General features: G+C 36.7%; 1 protein-coding gene across 1 annotated transcript in view; it reads left to right on the top strand.

The window, feature by feature from the left end:
* The window catches only part of RNF217 (ring finger protein 217), a 131,831-nt gene that overhangs the window by 74,112 nt on the left and 41,296 nt on the right, over positions 1-16,423 (top strand). The window contains exon 2 of the mRNA XM_021693386.1: positions 12,022-12,255. Within this exon, the coding sequence (XP_021549061.1) occupies positions 12,022-12,255 (234 nt within the window). The remainder of the gene's footprint in view (positions 1-12,021; positions 12,256-16,423) is intronic.

The following is a 16,423-nucleotide window of genomic DNA, read 5'->3' as shown; positions in this document are numbered from 1 at the left end:
TTTGTCCCAGAAACATTTTTTTTAAATTATGTAATTGGCTAGAAATAAAACCTTAATATTTTTTTAAAGATTTTTTATTTATTTTTTTATATTTATTTATTCATTTGAGACAGAGAGATACAGAGAGAGAGAGCATGAGCAGGGGTAGGTGCAGAGGGAGAGGGAGAAGCAGGCTCCCTCTTGTGGGAGTGGGACTCAATCCCAGGACCCTGGGATCATGACCTGAGCGGAAGGCAGAGGCTTAACTATCTGAGCCACCCAGGCACCCCAAAACCTTACTATTTTTAAAATTAAGATTTTACAGACCACTTACTTTTATTCATAATTAAGCAAAGGTGAAAATAAATAATAGAAAAAAATTACCAAAAAAGTTTTAGCTGCAGAGAAATTAAGCAACACTTAAAGAGGAAGTGAAAACAGTTTATACACTGCCTAGAAAAAAAATGGAGAGAACATTTCATTCCAAAATTTTTAGAACATGGTAAAAACTATTCATCACTAAGGAATAAAAGCAGGAAACAAGGGACTAAGGAATCATCTTAAGAAACTAGGAAAAGGATAACAAAATGAACCAAATAAAAGCATAAAGAGGATAGTCTTAAACATAAAAACCCAAAGGAAGGAAAAGAAAAAGAGAAAAAAAAAAAAAACCCAACAACATAAAGGATAAGCGCAAGAGCTGGTTATTTTAAGAAATACAAAATTAATTCTTTTAGGAGCCCGATTTAAGGATCAAAGAAAGTAAAAGTAGACAAGGTGAGAAAGAGACCAAGTGAGAAGAACAGATGAGATGAGAAAAGAGAAAACCACAGAGAGAAAGAGGGAGAACAGAGAATATTCTGTTGTAGCGGAGGGGAAACTGAGGGAATAGATGCTTTCCTAGAAGACATATGCTAAATTAGGTCCTCTATTATAATTGGCCCGTTCAGATTTTCAACTTCTTGGCTAAATTTCGGTAACTTCTAATTCCTGAGAGGTTTTTTTGTTGGTTTCTTTTCTTTCAGTTTTTACTGTGGTTGAGGATAATCCTGTTTCCCCAGTGGCCAGACCACACCTGAATGATGGCTTTGGTTTCTGGGTGGTACACTTTTACCAAGAAAGCTAGGAAGAAGAAAAGATTTCAAACGATATATGAGGAACAGTTAGAGAAGTGGGGCTGTTTACCCGAGAGAAACAACTGAAGAGACATGATAGCTATCTTCAAGTGTTTGAAGACCCCTTACCAAGAAGAATGGGTAAATACCTCCTATAAGACCTAGGAGAAAATTAAAAATAACTTGTAGTTCAGGGAAAAAATTGGGGGAACTACTACATTGCTTTTCTAGACCAACATGTCTGTTTTGCAATAATTTCCCCTAAACCCATTAATTTAAATATGCCCAAGATTTGAGTCAATGGCACTACTGTGCCTACTCATAAATCCGCAAAATCACCTATATTTGCAGTTTTACTTTCTTACTCACTTTTCAGAGTTGTTAAGAGAATTTACTATGATTTGTGGAAGGGCGAAATAGTTTTCTGTAACTAGACCACCAGTGGCTTTTTTTTTTTTTTTACATTTTTCTTTTCAATTTTATTTTATTATATTATGTTAATCACCATACATTACATCATTAGTTTTTGATGTAGTGTTCAATGATTCGTTGTTTGCTGGAACACCCAGTGCTCCATTTCAATATGTGCCCTCTTTAATACCCATCACCAGGCTAACCCATCCCCCCACCCCCCTCCCTTCTAGAACCCTTAGTTTGTTTCTCAGAGTCCATAGTCTCTCATGGTTAGTCTCCCCCTCTGATTTCCCTCCCTTCATTTTTCCCTTCTTACTATCTTCTTTTGTATTATTTGTTTCAGAGGTACAGGTCTGTGATTTAACAGTCTTACAGAATTCACAGTGCTCCCCATAGCACATACCCTCCCCAATGTCTATCACCCAGCCACCCCATCCCTCCCACCCCCCACCACTCCAGCAACCCTCAGTTTGTTTTCTGAGATTAAGAATTTCTCATATCAGTGAGATCTTATGATACATGTCTTTCTCTGATTGACTTATTTCGCCTAGCATAATACCCTCTAGTTTCATCCACGTCGTTGCAAATGGCAAGATTTCATTCCTTTTGATGGCTGTATAATAGTCCATTGTGTGTGTATATGTATATATGTATATATATATATATGTATATGTGTATATATATATACCACATCTTCTTTATCTAGTCATCTGTTGATGGACATCTTGACTCTTTCCATACTTCGGCTATTGTGGACATTGCTGCTATAAACATCAGGGTGCATGTACCCCTTCGGATCACTATATTTGTATCTTTGGGGTAAATACCCAGTAGTGCAATTGCTGGGTCGTAGCATAGCTCTATTTTCAACTTTTTGAGGAATCTCCACACTGTTTTCCAGAGTGGCTGCACCAGCTTGCATTCCCACTAACAGTGTAGGAGGGTTCCCTTTTCTCCGCATCCCCGCCAACATCTGTCGTTTCCTGACTTGTTAATTTTAGCCATTCTGACTGGTGTGAGGTGTTATCTCATTGAGGTTTTGATTTGGATTTCCCTGGTGCTGAGGGATGTTGAGCACTTTTTCATGTGTCTGTTGGCCATTTGGATGTCTTCTTTGGGAAAATGTCTGTTCATGTCTTCTGCCCATTTCTTGATTGGAATGGCTTTTGCTTTTACTTGCTTTTGGCATTTTAAGATATTTAAGCATATTTTAAAGGCCAAGAAAATGAAACCAATGAGGAGGGAGAGAGAGAAGTTATAAAAGGTTTCTTGTAGGTTCTGTAAATGTTTTAAAGTTTGAAGTTTTCTCTAGTCCCTGAAATTTTCACTTGTTCCTTTTTACTGAAATTAAACCTCTGGGTAAAAAAGTAAAATTAGTCTTCCCTCCCCCACCAGAGGATTGCTAATTATTACTCTGGTACTAGATCAACTAAAAATGCCATTTCCTGTTTATTACTATGAACTATATATCTATATTTCCATATCTATGTGTCTGTATTTCCATTCTTGGTTAAATTTTTAAGAAAATGGGGCACTTTTGATGTAAATCTATAATATCTGTGTTTCTTATTTACCTCAGCATTCAGTCCTCCTTATTGGAATACAATATATTCATGTAATTTGTACTTTATTTATCTTCCTTTAAATATATGGTTTTGGAGGAAGAACACTGAATTATGAATGAGAATACCGAGTTATGAATTATTGCAGGATTTAAATGTTCTCAAATAAGAAATAAGCATCATAAGAGTTTTTTAATTTCTAAAACTAATTTTGTGAAATATTGTTTTCTAAATACCAAGGAAGATAGATATTAGCCAGTTTTTATTGAGTTTTCCCTATCCGTCAGATACTGTTCCAGGTATTTTACACAAATTAACTCATATAGTCCTCTCAAAAACCCAGTTCGGTTGGTATATTGCCATCACGGTTCCATGGATGCAAATGCTGGATGAGGGAGAGAGTAAGGAACTAGTGGTGAGACTCAGAACCAATCTGAGTCTGGAATCTCCTCTTTTAACCACTACACTACTGATTTTTTTTAGCTAGAGCTAAAGTTTTAGAAAGTTTAAGTGAGTTGTTGGTCTTTTTGTAAATTAGCGCACGCCTTATAATTACACCGTTTTAGAGACAGCAGGGAATCCTAAAGGTGAATTATTCCATTTCCAAGAGAGTTGGTTGTGTGTGCCCCTGGAACTCAAGGACACTCGGCCACATAAACAGCAGCAGAATCTTGCCTCTGATTTCCATTTGGGAGTCCTTTTTGTAAATTACCTGTGTAGTGTCTTTATATTCTGATTGTAAGAAATTGGAATGGCTTATTTAGATTAACATAATGATGGGGGAAATCAGAGTGGATAACATTTAAACAAAGAAAACTCAATTTTTCTTTTAGAAGTATTTCCCTCTCTAATGTGTGACCAAATATCTAGTCTGGTCTAAAACTTCTGCCTTTCAAAAAGCAAATTTTATCATAGTTAAATGAATATGTACTCATTCTATTTATCTGAGCACATATTACATATACATTTTTCTTTCAGTCTAAATAGTTCATCAGTCTAAATAGTTCATCAGTACTTTGTTTTGAAAAATCCCTTCATACTAATATTCTTTATAGACTGATTAAAATTTGGAAGTTAACTTCTTAAAGAATCTAGGGAATTTATCTTACTGATATACTTGCCTACATGTGAATAATTTACATATAAGGGTATTCATTGTGGCATTATTTGCCATAGCAAAATATATCCTAAAAAACAATCTAAATGTTCAACAGTATGGGAAATAAGGCTGGTGGTATTTCTAGTACAGTGGAAATCTAGACAGTTATTAAAAACAAACAAAAAACAAGGAAGCCCTTCCTATGTAATACGAAAATATCTCCACAATATATTGTCAAGTGCAGAAAACAAAGTGATCATTATTTGCTAACATTTGGGTAAAAAGGGACAAAATACATATATTTGCATTTCTTATATGTGCTAAAACATTTCTTGAAAGAAACAGCAACCATTTGGTGGGATGGACAGAAAATGAGTACGGTTATAAGGGAGAGACTTGCTTATTTTTATCTACTTTATACTTTTTGGGTTTTGAATGATGAGAATTTCTAACCTTATTCAAAAAGCTGAATTAAAATTTAAAAATTTTTCTTAAATGAATAAGGGAGCATGAAAATTTGGGTGAGAAAAGAGAGGAAAGAGGTTTAACATAAACAGGTGATGGTGTATAGAAAAACAGGGTTGCATTATTGAATAGAAAATTAATACTGCATTAATTATATAGTTATTATTTTAACCATTTTTTTAAATCTCTGTGTTTTCTTTTTAAGATTTTATTTATTTGTCAGAGACAGAGAGAGCACAAGCAGGGGGAGCGGCAGGCAGAGGGAGAAGCAGGCTCCTCACTGAGCAAGGGGCCCAATGTGGGGCTCGATCCCAGGACCCAGGATCATGACCTGAGCTGAATGAAAGCAGACATTTAACTGACTGAGCCACCCAAGCGTCCCTATTCTAACTATTTAAACATTATTTTGCTGACTCTGTAAGTGCTATAAGAACTCAATTAATTCCTTTAAAATTACATGTCATTGTGATGTTAATGTTCATTCCCCTGATAACTCATGAAGTTGAACACACTTTCATGTTTGTTGGTCATTGAATATCCTCTTTTGTGAAGTGCCTTGACTATTTTTCTGTTCAGTTGGTTGTCTTCCTTTTTCTTATTGACTTGGAGAGGTTCTTTATATACTTTGGATGAACAAAACCTTGTCTTTACATATTGTAAATATCTTCTCCCATTCTAATTTACAGTCTCACTCCCTCCACAGTATCTGTCGGTGAACAGAGGTTTAAATTTTATTTAATCCAGTTTATTAATTTTGGGGGGATATTTTTCGTGTCACAAGTAAGAAATGTTTCCCTTCCCTGAGATAATGAAGAGCAGAGAGAAGCAGACTCCCCACTGAGCAGGGAGCCTGATGCAGGGCTCAATTCCAAAACCCTGGGATCATGACCTGAGCTGAAAGCAGACGCTTAACCGACTGAGCTACCCAGGCGCCCCTCTCCTTTGTTGTTTTTAAGATACTTTTTTATGTTTGGCACTTTTACTTGGTGTGTCTAAGTGTGTTTTTCTTTGTATTTATCTTGCTTGGGGTTGAGAGAACTTCTGGGATATTTGGCTTGATGTTTTTCATTAGTTTTTTAAAAAAATTCAAAGACATCTAGCACAATGCTCTGTAGTTCCTGTTGAGTAAACAGAAAAGCATATTTATCAGTAAAGCAGCCACTTTCTTGTAGTCACTGATGATAAAGTCATGGGGAAATCCATGAACCTGAAAATGAATCTGCTTCTATGGTGCTCCACAAAGTAATTAATGCACAGAAAATGTTTAGAACAGTGCTTGGCGGGGCACCTGGCTGGCTCAGTAGGTAGAGCATGTGACTCTTGATCTCAGGGTTGTAAGTTCGAGTTCCATGTTGAGTGTAGAGACTACTTAAAAAAGTAAAATCTTAAAAAAAAAAAAAAAGAGTAAAAGAATAGTGTTTGGCATGTAGGAGGAGCTGTGTTCGTTTCATGATTGTTACTGCTTTTGTTGTGGTAGTCTCTTTTCCTCTGTCATATTAACATGTTCCATTTTTAAGGAAAGAGGAAATTGATATCAAGTGAACAAAAGTTGGAGGCACCCTGTAAACTATTATGACCAACACTTAAAACCAAGATCAAAGTCATTAGGCATACCTTTGATAAATCGAGCTTTGAAGTCCAAGTTTTAAACATTCTCTGTCCTTCTGTCTGGATGATTTAATTATTCTGACACTTTTCCAGAGGCTCCCCCTCACCTGTGTCACTAAATTACTTTTGAGTTGTCCCAAGTGGCAAATTAGCCTTTTAGCTTTAATGTTAAGTGAATAGTAGTGTCTCTTGGAGACACCTGGAGATTGTCTTAACGTTAAGTAATTTTGTCTTACAAGAATGGACCTGTTTTTGTCCAGAAGAATTGGAGAATGTATTTTTCAGTGATATAAATACTGGTATTAGCATTGAACACAACACAAATTTAAAATATCTTTGTTTGGGGGCACCTGGGTGGTGCAGTTGATTAAGCACCTGACTCTTGATTCCAGCTCAGGGTCTTGAGATCGAGCCCCACATTGGACTCCATGCTCAATGAAGATCTGCTTGAGGTTCTTTCCCCCTTCCTCTCCCTCCCCCTCTGCTCCTCCCCTACTCTCTCTCTCTCTCGCTCGCTCACTTGCTCTTGCTCTTGCTCTCAAATAAATAAAGTCTTTTTTAAAAAATAAAATATCTTTGTTTTAAGTATATTAAGTACATAAAATCCTTGAAACAGAAGTTAGATGGCATGTTATTTGAACTATTAAATTGATATTAAAGAATCATTGTCATTTGAGGAGATATTTGATATCATGGTTATGTATTTTAAAGGACTAATTTTCTTTAGATCCATACTGAAATATTCATGAATGAAATGACATGATGTTTGCTATTTGCTTCAAAATAATATGGGAGGACCATATGGTTCAGTGCACAGAAGAAACAAGATTGGCCAAGAGTTGATAAGTGTTGATGCTGGAGAATGGGTACTTAAAGATTCATAATATCAATCTGTTTACTTTTGCGTATGTTCATGATTACCCTAATAAAAAATGTTTTAAACAGTGGGTAAAATATTAAGTGAATTAGTATCATCAAATCATCAGTTGCTAGAAGAGGCTATCAACACAACTTTGATTGCTGTATTCTCAAGTTCCACAAGAGCAAGATTCATAGCTTAAGCAACTTTATATCCTGGACCTATGTCTTTTACTTGTAATATCGTAAGAGTTAAATATATGTTTTTTTGGATGAATTAATGAACTTTATTCTTGTTGCTATAATAAATTTGCAGTGAATCCTTTCCAGCAAATATCACATATCCATGAAAACTGTATTTTATTAGACACTTCTCAGTGAATAGCATCCCTCAGCATTGGATTATTCAAGCCAAAATCCTAGTTATCTTTGCTTCCTCCCTTTACTTCATTTTCAGTATCTGGTCCATCACCAAACCCCATTGGCTCCACTTCCAAAACGTGCCCCATATCTGGCTACTCCCATCACCTAGTTCCATCATCCACCATCGACCGTCTAGAAGGCTGAAACAGTCAGAGGCCACTGGTAAGAAGAAAAGTACAATCCAGAGTCCTATTATTCTCCCAGTCTCCACTTTTGTCCTTCTGCAGTCCATTCTCCAGGAAGAGCCTGAGTGATGTTTTTAATGTCAATCAAAGTATGTCACTCCGCCTCATAAAACTAGTCAATGATTTGCACTGAATTTAGAATACAATCCATAACTTCCTATCACAGCCAACAAGGTCTGTGTGCTCTGGCTCATTTGGTACATGTCTCAGTCACACAGTTCTGTTCTGTGAACACAAGCCCATCAGACACCTTGTGCCCTGGGGCCATGTCCTTGCTTCTGTTGCCTGTAGTCTCTTCCCCAGTTTCTCTACATGATGGGCACTTTAGTTACCCATTCAAGTTCTCCCTTAGAGATCCCTTCCCTGATGTGTAGTTCCCTCAAGCACTGACTATAATCTGCCTGGCTTATTTACTTATTATACATTTCCTGCAAAGAAGCTCTGTGTCTCTCTCCCCTCATTTCTCCAGAGTCCACCATGGTGCCTAACTTGTAAAAACCACATTTCATTGAAATCTAAGACATGATCAATTGTAGGATGCAGTATTATATTATGTGCCACCAAGAAAATAAAAACTGCAAATTAAACTATGGGACAATGCTAAAGACTATTGATGATAAGACAATCCTGACTTTTGAGATATTAAAATGCTCAAACTGAGGGTTCTAGAGGGGAGGGGGGTGGGGGGATCGGTTAGCCTGGTGATGGGTATTAAAAAAGGCACCTATTGAATGAAGCACTGGGTGTTATACACAAACAGTGAATCATGGAACACTACATCAAAAACTAGTGATGTAATGTATGATGATTAACATAACATAATAAGATAAAATTTTTTTTTAAATGCTGAAAAAATGTGTCCTTGAACTGATGAAATACATATCTTGTTGAATAAATAAATGAATGAACTTTGCTTAATCATGATTACTTATTTGGTAGTGATTTTTTTGAGGAAATTATTCTGAGAAAGATATGTAGAGGCCCAGAGATTGCATAGGTCATGAGTAGCATTTTATAATGAAAAAGGAGATATTGTTTAGTATGAAGAACTATGAGTAATTCAAAGAACTGTATGAGTAATTTTTCCAAATTGTCAATTACTAGCTTACCAGCAATGATCCAAATTTTGTAGGTCCTGGGTGGGCCATAAAACTTGAATTCTCAGCAAACCCTTCAAGAGACTCAAGCAGTTGTCCTGGAGATTCAGGCCCTATGCTTGAAAAGGAAAGAGGATAGAAAATATGGGGACAGACATAGATTCAGAGACAGTTGGTAGTGGGAAGACGAGAAGCTATGATCCTATTGCTTCTTCTGTCTGCTTCTATCTGCTTAATAAAATAGAGATCATTTTGTTCAGTTCAGGGTAAGGATTTTGGAGCTTTCAGAAAGAAGAGAAGGTATAGAATAGGCAAAATGCAGAGAGTTTGAGAGCATGAAGAAATTGTGCGTTCTAAGGAAATGGATAGGTATGCAGACAGATTTGAAAAACACTGAAGACAAGGTCCTCTGGTTGGATGTTAGATGGTAGGTAATACCAATGTGGTGTGGTAATGAGCACTCACTGCTGAAGGAGTAACAAGAGAATCGACTCCCTTGAGCTGCTTTGAATTGCCCTGGTCCCTAAACTACATTCCATTTCCATAAGACCTGACTATCCCTGGTTGGCTCTGAACTTACTGCTTCCATTGTTATCATTGTATGGTTAAAATAAATTTATAGGGGAGGGAGGCCAGATTAAAACATTGACCTGGTAGCAAAAAATTTGGCTCCTATCCCCTAAAGTATGCTGATCCCCAATAAACAAGAGTCACTTGAAATGGCCCAAGGGAGCTCCTTCTGTGTGGAATGAAAACAAATTGGTTTTCACTTGCTGAAAACTGGAGGGTTTTTTTTATTTTCTTATGAAAACATCCAAACTTTTAGGATGGCTTCATGCTCTGCCCTCACGCTCTGATCCCAGGTCATCTGTACACCCTTATCTTTCTGACTTTGTGGTCCAGTCTTACTGATCATCTTTCAGTCCCTCTGAGGCTGTCATCTTTAGGTTAGGATGCATGTACCTTAGGGCGGTATACATTTGATCCAGTTAGGAGGTGGGCAAAATATGGAATACCCCTGCTATAGTGTGCCATATTCTCTTACTTCCAGGCCTTCGTCCATGGTGTATCTTCTGTCTGCTTGAAACACCTTCACACTTGTTTGGCTAAGTCCTACTAATCTTAAGATCTCACTTGAAACCTCACTTCTTCCTAGAAGCCTCGTCTGAACCTCCAAAGTGTGAGGTTACTCAGCCTCCCCCATATCCTCTCCTGACACCCTGTTCTTGTCTGTCAGGCAGACTCACACTCTGTATCATGATCACCTCTTTTCTGATGGGCACTGCAAAGCTTCAGTGCCTAACCCAATACCTGGCTCAGAAGCAGGCTTGATAAATGTTGACAGAATATTAAAAAAGGAAACATTTATTAATTTTTAGAAAGTTTTATTTGCTTCATTAACCCAGTTTCTAATAATGTCACACATGGTTTTTTGTCTGTTTAAAATCTGAAGATTTAAACTGAGCTATAACTGAAAACAATGCATTATAAAATTTAATTGGGTTTATAATAACATTTCATAACTCTAACAACATAAAAAGTAGAAAAATTATTTTGGGCTGATATTTGAAAAACCTCTCTAGACTGTGTTTTGTACAATAGTCGTATAAAATTATGTAGCAATTGACATTTTCAGCAGGTTGATCCTAAGAAGGAGGTTTATCTAAAGCCAGACTCCTTCATTTCATTATCAGTCTGGCTCATGTCCTTTATTCATATTAAATGTATCATCCCATGCATCCTTTAGCCTGTGGCTTCTTAACTACCTATCCTCAAGTCTGTGCCAGATAAACAGCAAAGTTAAAAGAAAAGTTACTATGATGTCAGTTGTGTGTTTTTTTAATTGCTCTTTGTGGTGATGTTTTTCTTTTCCCAGACAGCATAGCTTTTCCCCATTCCTCCCTCAGTTTACATTTTTTTCTCATTAAGGTCAGTGTGTTTTGCTTTCTCAGAATGTCAGCTTCACCCAAGTGAAAAAGAAACAGTTTAGCATTGTTTGCTAAACTTTAGCATTGTTTGCCATTTGGAACTTTCACTGTCTCCCTTTGCTATATGCAAAAGGAGATTATGATGCCATGATATATAAATACAATAAACACTTCTTGTTCACTACTTATGGAGACATTTATGGAACTCCTTAATTTTAAATAGTTTATTTTCTTCATCTTTTAAAATTTAGTTCTGTCCACACTTTGTGCTTTAATCTTTTGCTGTAATCTTTAATGCTAACCTTATCTAGAATCCTATACCAAATGCTAAATGTAGCATTCTAGTACATCCTTCTCCTCTCTCCTAACTTAACTCTGTGGCCCTGGGGAGAAATTCATTTTATAAATAACCTCAGTTGTAGCCAAATCTCATATGGATTTTTTTAAAGATTTTATTTATTTATTTGCCAGAGATGAGAGAGAGAGAGCACAAGCAGGGGGAGCAGCAGGCAGAGGGAGAAGCCGGCTCCCCGCTGAGCAGGGAGCCTGAAGCGGGACTCCATCCCAGGAGCCTGGGATCATGACCTGAGCCAAAGGCAGACGCTTAACTGAATGAGCCACCCAGGCGTCCCAACACATGGATTTTTTTTTTTAAACCAATGTGATTTGTGTAATTTTCTTACTTGTTCCTGTGATTCTGATGACATAAAAACTATTACATGGAAGAGTCTGCTCTTCCATGGAAGATGAGGTTATTATTGCAGTATTTTTAAACTACTAGGTGATATATATCTATATGTACATATATAGAGATATATTTTTTTTTTCAAAATCCTTTTTATTTCTTTTAAAGTACAGTTGCCCTAAGTTTAGTGCTGAGATACTCCGTAGTAAGGCTGAAAAATCTGAACCACCTTTTCATCCTTTAGCTGGCATATTGTCTGAATGCCCTCTTACCCTGAGGTTTCCAGAAGGATGGGATGATAATTTGCTTCTTTGCTGAGCCTGTGGCTTAGGTCCATTTAAGTTCACAAATACGATGATAGAGAATGCTTAAATATGCTGTAAATCATTTTGGAAAATTTATATAGTGATTAATTATTTTGGTACAGCCTAATGTAGGTACCAAAGTGATTACCATTTACTATGTTAGAAATCTGGAAAAATGATGGATAATCCTTTACTGTAATGATGAAATAAGTGATAATATATGAGAAAAAAAGAAGAGATTAACCAGTGCCTTTTTTTTTTTTTTTTTTTTTTGTCTCCCATGTGCTCTTTCTCACAGGTACAACTTGGCCAAGTAGAAATCAAATGCCCTATCACAGAATGTTTTGAATTCCTGGAAGAAAGAACGATTGTCTTTAACTTAACCCATGAAGATTCCATCAAATATAAGTACTTCTTGGAACTTGGCCGTATTGATTCCAGCACCAAGCCATGTCCTCAGTGCAAGCACTTTACAACCTTCAAGAAAAAAGGACATATCCCCACCCCTTCCAGATCAGAAAGCAAATACAAAGTAAGCATGTTCACCAGAGTTGTGGGTTAGATGTCACATGATGCCAAATTAGGCCAACTTGTGGTGGGCATTAAGTGGGCTTCCTTCCCTTACCGAAATCTAAGGTGAGTATATATTGGCTGTGATTCTGAAAATACGTGGTTTGGGGAGGCTGATGATAAGAAAACACGATTGAGGATTTAACTAAAGTTTTTCTTTGACTTTAACCATGTTTAAAATTCATTTAGTAGCCTAATGGGATGACTAATCTTCTAAAGTAATTGTCACTGTTATTACTAAATATTAAGTAAATACTAATCCTTTTTTTTTTTTTAGTGTGAGCTTGTCTTTTTTGGTGGGCCCAGAATGAATCTCCTCTGGCTCTGTCTATAATAAATGAAAATAGTATAAAATGCTATTAATTCATGTATTTAGCAGGTACAAAATGCCAGTATAAGCTAGACCGTATGCTAAATTTGGGGGATACAGAAGTAAATGTGACATCGTCCTTGCTCCAAAAATGTCTAATGAAGATGAGAGAGACATATGTTCTAAAATGACAGTTCAATATGATTAGTCAAAAAAACAAAACAAACAAAAACAAGAATCCCAATACACTTGTGCTTTGAGAACATGGATGGAGGAGAAGAGGCTAGGATGTGAGGACAGACTTCTTGGAGACGACACAGTTCTCCAGGCAGATAAAGCGGTAAACATTGGAGGACACATCCGAGCAAGGACTGAAGGAATGAGTCCATGCGCAGGCCCCGAGGCTGGGGCAGGCACGCTGGAAACAAACTCTTGCTGGGGCTGGTGGGGAGGGAGCCAGGGAGAGGCAGCGGCCGGTATTTAAAAGCAGATCGTGTGGAGTCTTACGCTGTGTTCCGAAGTTTGAATTTAATTCCGTAGGCATTACGGAGAGATCATTCTGGCAGCATTAGTAGAGGATGTCACTGGAGGGCAAGACCGAAGTCCGCGAGGTGTGGGAGCTACTCCCTGATTCATGGCACCGGCTGTCCATCCCCATCACCTAGGCATCTTTAAGACTGCCAGTGACCCGGGCCGCCCCTCAACAACACTCGGGCACAGTTCTGAGTCTCCCCGGGTGTTGCTAGTGTGCAGTGCGGCTGGGAACCTGTGCGGTAAATGACGCGGGCAGATGCTGAGACCAGTGGTAGTAGTTTCTCACCCTTGTCATTACAGCAAAATATAATATAATATAGTCATATAATAAGGTAAGGCTTTGCCCACGTTCTGGTCTTGGAAGCAGCCGTGGCTACGGTATTCATTCTGTAACTGTGAGGGACTGTGGTTTAGCAAGGACTTCCCTCTATGGGTTGCAGTGATGAGCTACAGTAGGTTACTCAAAGCCTCTTAATGAGCAACCGGCCTTTGAAAATCGCTTGGCTCTCATAGTTAATTCTTTTATTTACTATTTTTGTGAAGGCTAGGCTCGTAACTAGCAGGAAACCTCCCACCCCCTTTTTTTTCCTTCTCCAAAAAGTACGTTTTTGAGGTTGCAAAACTGTATAACTAAAATAATACACTCGCAGTGATTTTGAATACTGACTAAATAGCAAGAGCAGACTTTTATTTGACTCTGTATATTTCTTAGGTTTAGTTATTTTTATTCCAATTTTATGTTGTTGATGTGATCAGAAATTACTAGTTTTAGTTTTAGAAGAAATTACTTCTTATCTCATAACAGCATATTTTATTTTTTCTAAATTATGTTTGGAATCATATATATATAATATACATTTTTATATAACTCATTTTTTATAAAATATATATATTGATACAATTAATACATATTTATAAAATATATATATAAACTCAGACTGTACTATTTTGGAATTTTGGTAATTAAAATATGTATGCATAACTGAGTCAAAATGGAAAACATTCAAAAATATATTGTTCTTATGAAATGGGTTAGAGGTGTAATTTAAGGTGCAATTATAGCTATAGTAAAATTTTATAAATACCATTTCATCCCAAGTCACCAAATTATTTGGTGATGAGCATTATTTATCCGAATGCACATGTATTGAGAGGGAAATATGTAAAAATTGAAAAATATAAGATCCTATCTTTGTATAATATTGAGTGAACCAAGGGCATCCTGATAACGTTTCCCAATGTGGGGCTTCCTCCAGTGTCCATCAGTTGGGTTGTAAGTAAGAAGAGACGTAGGGGGCAAATGGATCAAGACCTCAAACCTAGTAAGCTCGGTTTTTTATTTCTGATGAGCAAAGGAGAAGGATATTTGCTTTAGGGACAGGAGAAATGCAATGCAAAATAAACATTGTTGATCAGAAACAGTGGAAATCCTTGGTAATGGGTAAGAGATGAAAATCTCAATAAATATAAAGTAAAACTATTAAACAACTTTCAAGAAAAATATAGCTACCACAAAATTTGGGCATGCTTACTGTTATTACTCATCTTTACTCTTGTAGAAGAGAAGATCTCTAACAGAAAAGATAATCCCCCCATTTTATACAGTACAAAGTTCTAGGGATAATTCACACAATTCCTGAAGCAAAGATTTTAACTATTTAATATAACGTTTATATAGCATTTTTCATCATTAAACTGTAAGTTCTTATGTTGACATTAACTACTTGATTTACATGCCCATACCTGTCTGGATATTATGAGTAAGGAGAGCTTGGACAAAGATGCTTCAGCAAACCAACTGTGACTTTCATGATTATAGTATAGCACCCTACACTGAGACTATTATCTTTGTTCTTTGTGGTAAATCAATGGCTATTTTTTAGGTTTGCTCTGTTTTTAAAAATTCTGTTTCCCCAATAACAGATCCACTTCCAAATGGTGTAGTTCATCATAACTTTAAGAGTATTGAATTCAAGTACTTGAATGTAGTGAACTGAGCCATAACACAACAGAAACAAAAAAAAAGATTACTACTAATGTCTTACATGTCTGAGCAATTTAAAATCTCTTTATAATATTGTTTACAGCCTAAAATGGATTTTGTATCAATTGATGAAACCCTTGTAATGTATATTTCAATATTACTCTTTCTGTGTCATTGAATTATAATGTTGTGATCCAAGATGTCACTCCTTGAACATTTATTATGATTTCTGTCAATTCAGAAGCACTTAAATAGAAGGTTAAAATTGCTTGGAAATATCACAGCTACTTTATAGCAGGAAATACCTTTGGATACATCTCACATGAAATTTGAAATCTAAAATACCATATGTAGGGATTTCATTTAAATAGGTTTGTAAATACCACTTGTTAATTTTTTTAGTATTTTACAAGGTAAACAAAATATATCAACAAGCAGGAAGAAGAACTCCTAGGTGCCAGTACATCCTTCCAAGCCCTCACTCAACATCTCCCTTCTGACAGAAGTTTGAGTACTCAGAGCTTTTCATTATGTTCGGAATTCCATTAAACTACTACTATATCAAATAGAATAAGTATACTCCTGAATGGAGAGATTTACATTGTGACAACCTTGCCTTTGTGCAAATCCAATCTTTCTCATTGATAATATTTGTCTTCTTGTTCCTGCAACTCTTGTCATGAGGCCAAAATATTTTACCACTCCATTTCTTCAACGTTAATTTCAAATCCAATAAAAAAAATCTAATCTCTAACCGAAACAGTTCCTAAAATGTATTAATGCAACTGCATATCAATACAGTGAACACATTAGCGATGGGAAAATGAAAATGCTGCAGTTGTGCTTTAATGACGCTCATGTGATGCCTGGTGACAGACACATCCCCAGCACCTGAATTTTTTCTCCATAGCAACTGTCATCTGGGATTTTATGGTGTTATCGTGTGGTTATTTGCTTAAAGTCTCTCCCACTGGTTTCTAGGAGGCCAAGTCCAGGCTTGCTGACTGCTGAGAAGCTGTGTCAAGCCCTGTGTCTGATAGACTGCACTCTCAAATTATATTTGTTGAAGAACTAATAAATGGGCCAATGCATATATAATAACATGTACTGTAGTCAATGTGGGTAGAAAATGCTGAGAGCACTGGGAGGAAAAAGGACAGGAGAGACTGAAAAGACTTCAATAAGAGTAAACTAAGCTTTGAAATGCTCAATTTGCCAAGCTGGAAAAGGTGGGTCAGAGCACTGGCTTCCAACTCTATTTAAACTCAGTCTGCCACATACAAGCTCTGCCCCTGTGAGTAC

The sequence above is a fragment of the Neomonachus schauinslandi genome, chromosome 8, assembly GCF_002201575.2.
Source record: "Neomonachus schauinslandi chromosome 8, ASM220157v2, whole genome shotgun sequence".
In the NCBI taxonomy this organism is placed as follows: domain Eukaryota; kingdom Metazoa; phylum Chordata; class Mammalia; order Carnivora; family Phocidae; genus Neomonachus; species Neomonachus schauinslandi.
Note: the sequence above shows the minus strand (reverse complement) of the source record. Positions and strands in the feature narration are given on the sequence as shown.